The 15,025-nt window shown below is 39.8% G+C and overlaps 1 protein-coding gene across 1 annotated transcript in view; it reads left to right on the top strand.

The window, feature by feature from the left end:
• The window catches only part of RYR3 (ryanodine receptor 3), a 370,839-nt gene that overhangs the window by 241,204 nt on the left and 114,610 nt on the right, over positions 1-15,025 (top strand). Inside the window, exons 44-46 of the mRNA XM_036346438.1 lie at positions 3,072-3,252; positions 4,465-4,576; positions 7,555-7,675. Coding sequence (XP_036202331.1) covers positions 3,072-3,252; positions 4,465-4,576; positions 7,555-7,675 — 414 coding nt within the window. The remainder of the gene's footprint in view (positions 1-3,071; positions 3,253-4,464; positions 4,577-7,554; positions 7,676-15,025) is intronic.

Here is a 15,025-nt window from a genome sequence, read left to right as displayed (position 1 = left end):
TGTTCTTACATGGTAGAAGAGCTAGCTAGCTTCATTATTCTTAAAATGAAAAATGATACTGGGAGGGTATTTGATAAGTTTGGGGGGTCCAAAGCATTTGAAAGTAGTGAACTATGAGTTTACCTATGACTAAGAATATTTGCTTTCAAATATATTGAGTTCTTGGTGCTTTTCTTTAAGTATCCTTCCTGTGATTAAATTCTATCAGATACAGATTTTAGTTTCAACTAATAGGAAAGCATAACCTTAGGACTTAGCATCATAACTTTATCTGAGCTTTTCTGCAAATTGCACAATGTCACTCAAACTCCCCTTGGTTTCTCTCTTCATTGGTTCTTTCTGCCATACCATTATTGTGATTATTTTACCCTTTTAGCATCTCCTCAGAACTTTCCTCAAATGTGTTCTGGTTTAATAAAAACAAATTCTTTTTTGATGTTATACATTAGATAAAACTTGAAGAAAAACTTCTTTACAAAAATTTTAGCCTCTTTTTGAAGGATTGAAATATAAAGCAATGAATGCATACTGATGGGCTGTTTAAATTCAGTTTAATGAAAATTTTTCAGAATCAACTTACACAGTTATAAAGCTTAAAGAGATATATTTACAATCTTGAATTTTAGCTTAAATTAAAAAGATTGAGTAATTTTTTAAAAAGAAAGGATATCAGCAGGCCAACCTCTGGACCAAGAAGGACTATGGCTGGGACATAGGCTCTCCAGGGCTGTAAGACCCATCAAATATGTTCAAGTATGAGTTCAAGTGGGAGATGAGCACAAGCTAAGTTCAAGCATTTGGACAGTAAGCTCAGCCCCTGTGAATCTTGGACATTCTGAGAGAACTATCTGCATGTAAGTTAAACTAATAGGCTCACTGTAGAAGAGGTATGAATATCACAACAGTGCAAGTGAGAGCCAGTGAGATTGTTCAGGGTGCATACTCACACCGTGATTTGCTAAAAGGCTGAACTGAAAGGACAGGTTTTCTGCGTTCCCATACTGATACTCTGCTCACAACACTTCTAAGTTGATTCATAAAAATTGTTATTAAACAGAACTTAAACTTCCCTGATGGTTTTTAAAATGTACGTGTAAATTTTTCAGTGCCCCACTCTCCAAAAGATGAAGCCTGATTCTCCTTCTGCTGAGTGTGAACTGGACACAGAGAATCACTTCTAATGAATAGAATATGGCAGAAAATGGTGTGTCAAAACTGTAAGAGGCATTGCAACTTCTGCCTGCTCCCCCTCTTGAGTTGTTTGCTCTGTGGGGATCCAGCTGTCATGCCATGAGAACACTCAAGCCACCCAGTGGAGCGGTGCACATGGTGAGGAACTGAGGCCTCCTGCCAACATCTATGTGCGTGAGTGTGGAAGCTGATTCTCCATGTCCTGTCAGGCCTTCAGAAGACTGCAGTCCTGGCCAGCATCTTGGCTGCAATCTCACAGGAGGTCTCAGGCCAAGACCACCTTGTTTAGTCACTCCAGTATTCCTGACGTACAGAAACTGTAAGATAATGAATACTTACTATTCTAGCCTGCTATGAGTTAAGGTAATTTTTATGCAAGAATAAGTATTTAATACAACAGCAGGTCAGGATGCAACCTCTATTATAGAGCTCAATCCTCCAAGAAGTATCTAAAGATTTTGTGGAAGAGTTTTTCTTCAAGCTCCATCCAATATATAACATCAAAAAGTATTGTATTTGAGTTTTGTCTGAGAGATAAATTCTCAGACACAAATTCAGATTTTATCTGAGACAGAAGGTGTGTTTTATGGAGTTGTTTGAATAGCTGTCAAACTGCTTTTGTATTGGCTCTGAGAGGCATTGGCTGTCCCTTTCTACATGTGACAGGTCCACTGCTTAATCACTTCTTCGGTGGTCTGTGGTTCTTCCAAAGAAAAATACCAGTAGAGTATAATTCTCCAACCTTTAGCTTCCCACAGAGCTATTTTAAGTATAACCAAGGCAACTTTACCAAGTAGATTTATTTCATGGAGAAATTATTTCAGGAATGCCCAGAGATCCATCCTGGTTGTTCTGGGGCAGGTACTAACTAGACTGAGACTATAGCTCAGGAGCTAATATGTCACCTCTCACAGGTTGATTGAGGCACATCAGCTTGAGTTACTCTTTTACCTGCACTCGCAGAAGGAAGGAAATACCTTTTAAGTGCTCCTCAAGGAGTTAGCGAATATATAAAGTTTTTTTATTCTCTAAGTCAACTGTGAATTAGTCTGTAATTGGTGGGAGACTCTGTGGTGTATTTCTTGCCCTCTGAGGACCTAAAGATGGTGAAATAACCTGAACAGCACAAAATCCTAAACTTAAAAGCAAGATGTCACCCTAACCGGTTTGCCTCAGTGGATAGAGCATCGGCCTGCGGACTGAAGGGTCCCAGGTTCAATTCCGGTCAAGGGCATGTACCTCGGTTGCAGGCACATCCCCAGTAGGAGGTGTGCAGGAGGCAGCTGATCAATGTTTCTCTCTCATCGATGTTTCTAACTCTCTATCCCTCTCCCTTCCTCTCTGTAAAAAATCAATAAAATATATTTGAAAAAAAAGCAAGATGGTATTCTATATTGGTAAATTGTAATACTTCAAATAAACAAATTCCAACCTACAAATTTCGACCTGATTTATCAAAGCTCATCTTTCTTTCCATCAATATTACCTCCTGATCTTAAGAGTGAGTGGCACCATGGCCAGTGTTGCTTAATGGTTAGAGCATTGGCCCACACACTAAAAAGTCAAGGATTTGATACCAGGTCAAGGGCGTGTACCCTAGGTTGTGGGTTAGATTCCCAACCCCTGGTCAAGGTCGTATGGGAGGCATTCAATTGAAGTGTCTTTCTCACATTGATTATTTTTCTCTCTTTCTCTCTTCCTCCTCCTCCCTCCCTTTCACTCTCTCTAAAAAGCAATGGAAAAAAATATCCTCGGGTGAGGATTAAAAAAAAGAGTGAGTGGCAAGCTCAGTCAAATGCTGTTCTCCCAGCCTCATTGATTAGAAATAGATCCTGGGGTTGTCCTTCCCAGTGAGAAGGAAACAATGCCTCTTTCCATAGGTGAAAGTGTGGAAGAAAATGCCAGTGTCGTGGTCAAGCTGCTCATCAGACGCCCCGAGTGCTTTGGCCCTGCCCTGCGGGGTGAAGGAGGAAATGGTCTGTTGGCAGCCATGCAGGGTGCCATTAAGATCGCTGAGAACCCAGCCCTCGACCTCCCCTCTCAGGGATACAAGAGAGAAGTGTAAGTGAATGGAATTGCTATCTGGTATGGATCTAGTTGGTGAGCTTCCAAATATCATCAGGACATGAATCATTAAAAACGTGTCAATAACTTCCCCTGCTAGAGGAAGCACAGGTTCTGTACAGTTGTGGTGAAAACATTTTAAATCACTTTGTCAAGCACGTTGCTGTCTTCACTCTTCCAGTTAGTCCAGTGATCAATATCACCTTCACCCGCCTCCATTTATCTTACTCCACTCAGACCAATTGGCAAATCGAGAAGTCTGGCCAGCTCTTCCCACCAACACTGTCCTCCCTACAGCATCACCACAGGGGAAGCTGTGCAGAGGCTAAAAAGCCTGGACCAACAAGTTTACCATAGTTGTCTAAATCCTGACTGTTCCCTTCAGTATTTTAAACCTCAGTTTCTCATCTCATACCTCACTTTTAATACTTCCTCTTCTGAAAGTATTTTTATTTGATTCTTTAGGTAAAAATGAGAACTGCCAAATATGAAACATCACAGCTTCAATAATCTTGGTATTTAAAGGTTAAGGAGATAATTGCTGCATTGGAGGATTGCCTTGTGACTTTTCTTTCATTATGTCTTATGTCCATGTCCCTTTCTTCAATCACAGCCTCTGGATTAGACCCCAGAATCTAGAGAGTGGGTAGAACTCAGAGATAGCTCTCCAGCTGGTTGGATTTTTTTTTCTTTTGTCATTTATTCTGGCAGGTGACCTAGTAGAACTAGAAAGAACCTAAAACATAAGCTGTACCGACTCCCTCATGTAACATGAGAAAAAACTGAGGCCCAGAGTTACCTAGCTTGTTAGCAACAGAGCCAGAACATGGACACAGCCCTCCTGACTCCTTGTTCCATGTGTTCCATGTTTGTTCAGGAAGGAAAGGGGAAGGAATGGTTAGTAGGAACTATGGGGATTCTGGTGCCTCGCCATGAATGTATATGGTCTGAATGATAGCTGATGTCAGTACACGTGCCTTGAAGTTCATGGGACCCTAGGACTGTCATGGATGATTATTTAGGTCCTTTAAACTTAGTGCCTAAAACTACCTGGTTGGCTTCTGGAGGGAAAAAAGGTGTCCAAAGGAAAGGATGCTGATGCCCAGGATAAACAGAGCATTTTCATATCATGTAGCCTGTGTCTAATGACATGGCCATGGCCATACCTGCCAGGCTTCCTCATACCTCCTTGTGCTGGTTCTTTCTCAGCAGCACAGAAGACAGTGAAGATGAAGAAGAGATCGTACACATGGGCAATGCAATTATGTCATTTTATTCAGCTCTTATAGATCTACTGGGCCGCTGTGCTCCTGAAATGCACGTGAGTAATTGAGCTCTCAGAGGGCAACCTTGAGGGGCTTGATCCAAGAGCACTATAGATTTTCTGAATGTAAGTTCTTCTGGCATGTGCTGGCATGATGTTCTCTCAGCTCCTTTTAGCTAACATAAAAAGTAGCTTCCAGCTCTGTACCTGACTCTGTAGCTTTCTAGGGAATGTGTGTGTGTTACCTGTTGTTGAGTTGGCTCTGTCTCCTGGCTGTCTTCAGCAGCCCTGTTTAGCTCCTGCAGACTCCTGGTTTCTTCTGTGAAGACAAACCATCTAATATTTAGTCTTCCTTTTTTCCATCTGTCTTCTATTTTCCCCCAAATTATTATCTTTTCCAAAGAACCCTGCCTTCTCATGATGTGCTCAAAGTGCGACTAAAGAATGACTGCTGGGCAAATCTCTGTGTCATGTGATTTCTCTGTGGCACTAGTTGGGTGTATCCTCCCCATATCCTGCTTCAAAAGCCCCCCCAAAATTATATGCCATATGCCTCAATTTCTTCAAAATGTTTCCCAACTTAATTCATTTTTTATGATTTTCTCTTTTTTTTTTCTTTTTCAATTACAGTTTACATTCAATATTATTTTGTATTCATTTCAGGTGTACAGCATAGTGGTTGGACAATCATATACTTTACAAAGTGATTCCATCAATATTTCAAGTACCCACCTCGCACTGTACATACTAGAAGTTATTACAATATTATTGACTGTATTCCCTATGCTGTACTTTACATCCCATGACTATTTTGTAACTACCAATCTGTACTTCTCAATCCCTTCACCTTTTTCACCCAGTCCTCCAACCCTCTTCCCTCTGGCAACCCTCAGTCTGTTCTCTGTATCTGTGAGTCTGTTTCTATTTCCCAAGTTGATTTTGATGGTGGCCATCAGGCTACTCCACATGAAAAACCCTATTTCCTTTATGACCATGGCACCAGGAAAGTAGTCTCTTCCCAGAATCCATGGTTACTTCCCAGAGGCAAGTTTTATAGACGTGCCAAAAGGGATGTTTTCATGGAATGTCTTCTCAGATTTCCAGTTTTGACCTGAAAGCTTGTGTTTTTCCTCCTCCCTTTTTTACCTCTGCTGTGGGCTGAGAGAAAGTGGCCTCATTTCACATAAGGTCACACGTCATAAGTGAGACAGGAAATGACTGCTTATTTTATGACAACAGAAAAGATACCTTTTAAATTTAAAAAAAAAAAAAACTTGATAATTCTTTGAAAGAACTGCTTGGCTTGCTCACTGGGCTCTGGCTCCTGCCTACCTCTCTCTGTGGTGCTCACTGTATTGGGATTATTACAGAGAATCTCCCAAAAGGACTTGCAATGCAGATTAGGTTGACATAAACAGCCGTATCTGGTGTTGATGAGATTGTGTAATTGGTCACTACCAAGTGGGTGGGTTACATTTTTTAATACTAATGAAAAACAGAACCCATTAAAGTAGTGGCTTTTAAACTTTTTGACCAAAACAATTTATTTTGATCTTAGTAAGAAATATAATTTACATTGCTGCCTAGTATAGGTATATTCCAGAAACAAAATTTATCCTTACTATGGACATTGCACTCTAATTTCTTCTATTCTTTAATACTCTCGTGCTCTTTAATGCTGGTCACAGCCCACTAGCTTGATTTTACAGCCCACTAATTGGTCATCACCTGTAGTTTAGGACACTACATTAAAGAGTCCACTCTTACCTTTCTTCCAGGATTTCATGGGTCTTGCTTAATGCACAGTCTCCAGCCCATTTGCAAATCCATGGACACATGTTTAGGGAAATGATTCCAACATGGAAGAATCTAGATCAAAAGTACTGTTGTTAGAAGAAAGTCAAAAACTTGATAAAGAAGGCTGGTCAGAATCCTTAGAATTCTAATTCCTACTATGATAAACCAGTAACATGGGCTCATCTTTTTATTTCTGTGCCTTAAACAAATGAAAGAAACTGGAAGGGAGCCAGGAGAATGCTAGGTGTCCTACAGTCTTCAGTGTGGGGATGTCAGTTCCCCTGCTCACCTGTCATCACTTCAGAAAACAAGTTACACAGTTTACTTGTTCTCAGGAAGATAGCAGCATGGGATAGCTGCACCATCAGAGCCCCATCTGGGCAGGAGTTCCTTCCTTACTGCCCCTCTGGTCTGACACTTAACACACACACACACACACACCTTGCCAGATCCCTCCTCTGGGCCCTGCTCTGTGAGTGGTGGTGGGAGAGGAGATGTCATCATCACTGACAGCTATTCCTCTACCCACAGGAATGAGAGATGGCAGCTAGGATGAGTGCACAGGTGTTCTTTCCTTAGGGCATCTGTGCATCATATCCCAGCATGCCCTGCAGCTGACCTAGGGTTGATTCCATCCTGAGCTCATGGCAGTTCAGTTCTCTGTTGAGGGCCCACTCCCAGAAGCATACTTGTTGCCCCCATACTTGTCACCTGTCCACGCTGCTTGTCCCATTCATGGCTGTATGGATCGTGTCATCCATCCCAGAATAGCTCCTCTGAGGTTCTCAATTTCTCTAGGGTATTCTCTACACCCTTCTTACCTACCTCCAGTCCCAGCATTAATCATCTCTTTAGGAAATTAAAATTCATAAATCTCTCTACATTCAGCAGCATTCTGGACTCTGGAATTGTGGCCACATTCTCAACACCTGTCACACCCAGAGAGCTCCCTGTTGCTGTCACACTGAGAACCACCAGCAGGGTCCACATTTACTGCTGAGACTTGATACCATAACTGCATGACCATTGTAGTCACAAGTGACCTCCTTAGAAGCACCTCTTCTAGAATATCAAGAGAAAGCTCCTCTCTTTCCCTGTGGTCATGTCCATTGCAGTTACAGAAATCTAGAAGAGTACCAAGCCCTTAAATAGAACCATTTCACTGCCAGATATTTGGAGGGGGGTGGAACGAGGGTGTGGGAACGTCCTTTATCTTATTCTCTAACCCTGCATTGCAGCTTATCCAGACAGGAAAAGGGGAAGCCATCCGGATCAGGTCAATCCTACGCTCCCTTGTTCCCACCGAGGACTTGGTTGGGATCATCAGCATCCCCTTGAAACTGCCCTCCCTGAACAAAGGTAAGAGAAGCAGCTCAGGGTTGAGTGCTGCCAGTCCCCGCTGGGGGCCACTCTCTTGGGGTCAGGCCTCTGTCTGCTGGCGCAGTCCCTCCATGCTCCTACTTGCAGGGCAGGCAGCACCAGGGAAGGTCTTACTCCTTTTCTGCTAATGAATTCTCTCCTCTCCTCCTGGCTCCCGCTGGCTGTTCTCTCCTCTGCTTCCATGTCAGAGACTCCTGTACATCCCATAGATATGGACAGTTCAGATCTCACAGTCCTAGAAACACTCTAACCCTCTACAAGGAGGCTGATGGAATGGGACCAGTGAAAGCTCTCACCATTGCCTTCTTTCTCTGCCTCCACATCCCCCACATTGTGCAGCCACTGGGGGCAGCAATAGGGCTTGAACAGGCTCCCTTCTGCCACAGTGCGATCTATGTACCTCATGGCCATGGAGCATAAACAGATTTTCCCCAATGCAACTTGTGACATTTGGCAATCATCCATGTTAACTTTGCAATACGTATACTCTCCCAGAAGCCTTCAGTTTCTCCTCCTCACCCCACCTGCTATCCAGGCAATTTCATCCAACAGATGGAGGAATTGAAAAGATAATGCTATCTCTGACTGTTATACTGTTTCCCAAACTGGTGTTCTATGGAACATTTTTGTAGAAGATATTAACTGGTGTACAAGGAGTTTGGGGTCAAGTAAGTTTGGAAAATGCTATAGAATGTGTCACATTTTTTCAGCTTTATTGAGATATGAGTGATATATAACATCATATAAGTTTAAGGTGATGATTTGATACACTTGTATATTGCAAAATGTTTACCACAATAAGATTAATACATCCTTCACCTTACATAATTACCTTTGTTGTTGTTGTTATTCTTTTGTTCTACTCCCATAGCAACTTTCAAATATATAATATAGTATTTACTATAATCACCTTGCTGTACATTAGATCCCCAGAACTTACTCATCTGATAACTGAAAGTTTTTTAAAAAATATATTTCTTTATTGATTTCAGATAGAAGGGAAGAAGGAGAGAGAGATAGAAACATCAATGATGAGAGAGAATCATTGATCGGCTGCCTCCTGCACACCCCCGACTGGGGATCGAGCCTGCAACCCAGGCATGTGCCCTTGGCCGGAATCAAACCTGGGACCTTCAGTCCGCAGGCTGATGCTCTATCCACTGAGCCAAGCCAGCTAGGGCTGATATCTGAAAGTTTTTAACTCTTTGACCAACATCTGCCCATTTTTCCCACCACCCCAATCCAATAACTATCAGTCTATTCTCTATTTCTATAAGTGCAATGTTTTTAGGTTCTCATATATGAGATCACACAGTAATTCCTTTCTCTGTCTGACTTATGTCACTTAGCATAATGCCCTCAGAGTCCAGCCAAACTGTTGCAAATGGCAGGATTTCATTCTTTTTTATGGCTCAATATTCCAGTATGTGTGTGTCACATTTTCTATATCCATTTATCCATCAATGAATACTTGGATTATTTCCAAATCTTGGCTATCTACTTATATAAAAACCCTGGGTGGTGTTCATCATGACCAGAACCACGACCAAGTGGAAGGAAGTCAGTCCTGCAGGGGTTGTCTGGCAACAGCTGCACCCTCCCACAAGCTGTTTCCCGGAGCTGTTTCCTGTAAGGGCAGGGTTTGAGGCAGGAACCCGACCTGGGAGTGTGGAGGCATATCTTTATAAAGTGTGCCACGCCAGCACAGCCAAGGGTGAACCTGAGCAGGGGCAGCTGAAAGGCTTAGAAAAGACAGACAAGAGAATGAAAGCCAGGTCTCAGTGGGACACTGCTTCTCTGAGAGACAGCGACCACACCCACAGCCATGCCTTTATTTTATAGCAGATGCTACAAGGCAAAGTAAGGGCGTGACCAAGATGTTTACAACATTCTCCTGGGTTTCAATGCTACTCAGCTACATGCACCTGAACTCTATCAAGCCTACGTCACTCAGGCACTTGGGGCCACGTGTTCTGACCAGAGGTTCAAGCTTATAACTACAGCTGTTGGCTATAATTGTGCTGGGAGGGCACTGCCCTCCAAGCTGGGACTTGCATGTGGCAATGAGAGGACTGTGTGCTGTCATCAGTCCAAGGCTTGAACCTGTCCAAAACACTGTAGAAGCTCCCCACAATAAAGTTTTAATTCTGTTTCTTTGTTACTAATGTTGTGGCCCCACCCCATAACAAAGAAACAATTTCCAGAGGATGAGGCCCAGGAATCAGGATTTTAAAAAGATTCCCAGGTGATTCTAATGTGCAGCCAAGGTTGAGAACCACTGCCATAGATAATATTAAAAATATATCTAAACATGCAATTCTTTGTCCAAAAAATGAGCATGTTTAAAAATTAAATTAAGAAAATTTGGATATACTCGATGGAGATTTTCACACATATTTGAGTGATGATTCCATTGATTCCACAGATGATGCTGAAAAGGAAAATTTTCCCATCGAATTTCTTAATAGTACTACTCCTTTGGGAATGCCGTGTCATAAATTAAAATTGAAAGTGGGTGCAATCATCATGCTATTGAGAAATCTCAGTAGTAAATGGGGTCTTTGTAATGGTACCAGATTTATTATCAAAAGATTACGACCTAACGTTATCGAAGCTGAAGTATTAACAGGATCTGCAGAGGGAGAGGCTGTTCTGATTCCAAGAATTAATTTGTCCCCATCTGACACTGGCCTCCCATTTAAATTGATTCGATGACGGTTTCCCGTGATGCCAGCATTTGTGATGACTATTAATAAATCACAAGGACAAACTCTAGACAGAGTAGGCATGTTCCTACCTGAACCCGTTTTTGCACATGGTCAGTTATATGTTGCTTTCTCTTGAGTTTGAAGAGCATGTGATGTTACAGTTAAAGTTCTAAGTACTTCATCACAAGGGAAATTAGTCAAGCACTCTGAAAGTGTTTTCACTCTTAATGTGGTGTACAGGGAGATATTAGAATAAGTTTAATCACTTTATCAGTCATTGTTTGCATCACTGTTGTTTTTATATCATGTTTTTGTTGTTTTCATATCATGTTTTTGTCATTTTTATATCATGCCTCTGTTCTTGTTATATCCTTTTGTTACTGTTTATTTATTAATAAATTTATATATTATTTTCATATACATTTTACTAATTTCCTTTCATCTCTCACACTTGTATTATAGAGAAAGGGCAAATAGCAATATTAAAATGTCTCTGCTAATTAATTCCCTTTTTTAAAAAAATATATTTTATTGATTTTTTACAGAGAGGAAGGGCGAGGAATAGAGAGTTAGAAACATCGATGAGAGAGAATTGATCAGTTGCCTCCTGCACACTCCCCACTGGGGATGTGCCTGCAACCAAGGTACATTACCTTGACTGGAATCTAACCTGGGACCCTTGAGTCCGCAGGCTGATGCTCTATCCACTGAGCCAAACCGGTTAGGGCAATTAATTCCCTTTTAATGTGCATGAATTTCGTGCACCGGGCTACTAGTTGTAAATAATGCCACAGTGGACAGAAGAGGGTAGATATTTTCAAGATAATAACTTTATTTCCTTTAATATATACCCAGCAGTGGGATCATATGGATGTTCTATTTTTAATTTTTAGAGGAACCTCCATACTATTTTCCATAGTGGCTGTACCAGTTTACATTCCCATCAACAGTGCACAACAGTCCATATCCTCACTAGCATGTGTTAGCCTTTGTGGTTTTTTTTATAATAGCCATTATAACAAGTATGAGGTGATATCTTGTGGTTTTGATTTGCATAATTCATAATTCCCTGATAATTAGTGATGTTGAGCACCTTTTCATGTACCTGAGGGTCATTTTTGTGTCTTCTTTGGGAAAATTTTTATTCAGGTCTTTTCCCATTTTTAATTGAATTACTGTACTTGCTTTTTTGCTATTTCATTGTATGTTCCTTATTATTTGGGGGGGGGGATATAATTCCTTTTCAGATATATGGTCTGCAAAAATTTTCTCCTATTACACAGGTTGCCTTTTTATTTTGCTTGTTGTTACTTTGCTGTGCAGAAGTTTTTTTTGTGGTGTGTATTGTGTGTGTTTTTATGGAGTCCCACCCATTGATTTTTGCTTTTATTATCTGTGTTTTTGGTGTCATAGCCAAAAAATCATCACCAAGATCAATGTCAAGGGATTTAAGACTATGTTTTCTTCTAGGAGTTTTATGTTTCAGGTCTTAAGTTTTCTTAACCTATTTTGAGTTAATTTTTGTGAATGGTATAAGAGAGGGGTTAATTTTATTCTTTTGCATGTGAATATAATTTTCCAACACCATTTATTGAAGAGACTATCCTTTCCCCATTGAGTATTTTTGGTTCCCTTGTCAAATCTTTCTTGACTTTGTATGTGTAATTTTATTTCTTGGCTCTCAATTCTGTTCCTTTGATCTATGTGCCTGCTTTTATACCAATAATGTACTGTTTTGATTACTGTAGCTTTTTAATATAGTTTGAAATCAGAAAATGTGGTGCCTCCAGCTTTGTTCTTTCTCAAGATTGCTTTGGCTATTCAGGGTATTTTTTCGTACCATACAAATTTTAGGATTGTTTTTCTATTTCTGTGACATTGAAATTTTGCAGGGATTGCATTGAATCTATAGATTGCTTCAGTCATTATTATGGACATTTAAACAATATTAACTCTTTAGATCCATGAACATAGGATTTCTTTCCATTTATTCATGTCTTCTTCAATTTCTTTCATCAATGTCTTAAAATTTGGGGTGTATAAATATTTTACTTTCTTAGTTAAATTTATTTCTAGATATTTTATTGGCTTTGATACTTTTGTAAATATGATTTTTTAATTCTTTTTCATTGACTTCATTGTTAGAGTATAGAAACACAACTAAATGTTGTATATTGGCTTTGTATCCTGAAACTTTACTTAATTTGCTTATTTGTCCTAACAATTATTGGTGGAGACTTTAGAATTTTCAATATACAAGGTCATGTCATCATCAGAGATATTTTTACTTTTAAATTTAGATGCCTTTTATTTCTTTTTCTTACCTAATTGCACTAACTAGGATTTCCAGTACTATGTTGAATAGGAATGGTAATAGTGGGCACCCCTGCCTTGACTCTAATCCTAGAGATAAGCTTTCAGTTTTTCAAAATTGAGAATGCTAGTTGTGGGTTTGTCTATATGGCTTTTATTATGTTGAAGTATGTTTCTTCTATACCCAGATAGTTGAGAATTTTTATCATGAAAAGATGTTGAATTTTATCAAATGCTTTTTTGTAACTGGTTAAATGATCATATGATTTTTGTCTTTCATCCTATTAATGTGATATGTCACATTTATTGATTTGTGTATATTGAACCATCCTTGCATGCAAGGGATGAATCCCACTTGATCCTGGTACATGATCCTTTTACTGGTATGCTAGTATTTCCTAAAGAAATTTTTCATATACAGTTGACCCTTGAACAAGACAGGTATGAACTGTCTGAATCTACATATACATGGATTTTTTTTCAATAAATGTATAATTGGTCCTCTGTATCCATTGCTTTTGCATCCATGGATCCAACCAACCATGGATCAAAGACAGTATTTTTTATCTACAGTTGGAAATCTGTAGATGGGGATGGCTAACTGTATGCATTGTTATATATCATTTTATGTAAGGGACCAACTCTGTTGGTTCAAATATTCTTGGTTGGAGTTTTTCTCTTTCATCACTTTGAATGCATCATCCAACTCTCTCCTAATATGCAGGTTTCTGCTGAGAAATATGCTCATAGTCTTATAAAGAGGAGCTTCCCTTGTATAAAAAAAATATTTTTTCTCCTGCTGCTTTTAAAATTCTTTCTTTGTCTTTGATTTTAGACAGTTTTATTATAGTGTATCTTGGAGAAGATCATTTGGGGTTGAAATTTGGGGGTGACTTATTCCCTTCATGTACTTAGACATCACATATCTCTCCAGATTTGAGAAGTTCTCAGTAATTATTTTTTAAGCTTTTTATCTCTTTTCCCTTTCTTCCCCTCTGGGACTTCAATGATGTGTAGATTGTTTTTCTTAATAGTTTCCCATTAGTATTTTTTCATTCCTTTTCATTTTTTATTTTTGTTCCTCTTACTGAATAATTTTAAATGATCTTTCTTTCAGTTTACTGATTTTTCTGCTTATTCGTGTGCTGTCAAAGTGTTCTATTGAATTCATTCATTCAATCATTATATTCTTCAGTTCCAAAATTTTTAGTTGTTTTTATGCTTTTATATTTTCTATCTCTTTGTTGAATTTCTCATTTTGTTCTCATATTGTTTTCCTGGTTTCTTTAAATTGCTTTTCTGTGTTCTCCTGTAGCTCTCTGAGCATTTAAATAATCATTTGAAATTATCAGGCAATTCATATATTTTCATTTCTTTAGGGTCAGTTACAAGAAGTTTATTGTGTCCCTTTGTGGTGTCATGTTTCCTTATTTTTTGTGATACCTTTAGCTTTGCATAGTTATCTGCACATTTGAAAAATCAGTCATCTCTTCCAGACTTCATGGACTGACTTTGGTAAGGAAAAACCTTCACCTGTGGGTGGGGCACTTTGGAGTGTGCTGTGACCCCAGGTGTAGTGAAGCAGGATGCCAAGTGCAGGGGTGTGTAGCAGCTTTGGGTCTTGGGGGAGGGGTGATGTCTTGTCAACTCAGGTATCTGCTGCAGGGATCTAAGCTGGCATCTTGAAGTTACACAGCAGCAGAGGCTGCCAGTTCAGATCTTGGGTTCTAGCAATGAGACGGGTGGGAGTGAAGGGAGATTTGGGAATCTGGGCATCTGAAAACATGGAAAACCTGTGAAATGTGCCAGGGTTTTGTGGTGGCTGTGGTGGCTGTTGGTTTAGTCAGTGACCAAAGCTGCTGAGGTTCTCTGCAGAGCAGGTCACCAGGGATTACCTTGGCTCCTGCTGTGTGGCTGATACAAGTAGCCTATCTTTCTTATTCTTAACCATCTTTCTTATTCTTAACCATCTCTAACATCAGCTTACTGTGTTAAATGCTGTACTTAAATTACAGAAGAATGGACATAACTGGCGGAGAATTCCAGATAGTCTGAAGTAGACCCCATCTGCTTCTGCTCCCTGTGAATATTCAGTGTTTTAAAGGTCTTGTTCAAGGTGATGATGTTATTTTTTAGTACAAACAAGCCTGTTAATAAGAAACAGACTAGCTCCATTTAGTAAGTACAATTGCCATTAATTATTTTATTTTTTACATAATTGCCAGCAGAGTAAATCATTTGTACTTGTGGATTTAAACGTGCCTCCAGCTATTCTGCCTGTCAGACTTTGCTATACTTCAAGAAGATT

This window comes from Myotis myotis, unplaced genomic scaffold (genome assembly GCF_014108235.1).
Source record: "Myotis myotis isolate mMyoMyo1 unplaced genomic scaffold, mMyoMyo1.p scaffold_m19_p_1, whole genome shotgun sequence".
NCBI classification, from domain to species: Eukaryota; Metazoa; Chordata; class Mammalia; order Chiroptera; family Vespertilionidae; genus Myotis; species Myotis myotis.
The sequence above is the reverse complement of the archived record's forward strand: the minus strand, read 5'-3'. Positions and strand labels throughout refer to the sequence as shown.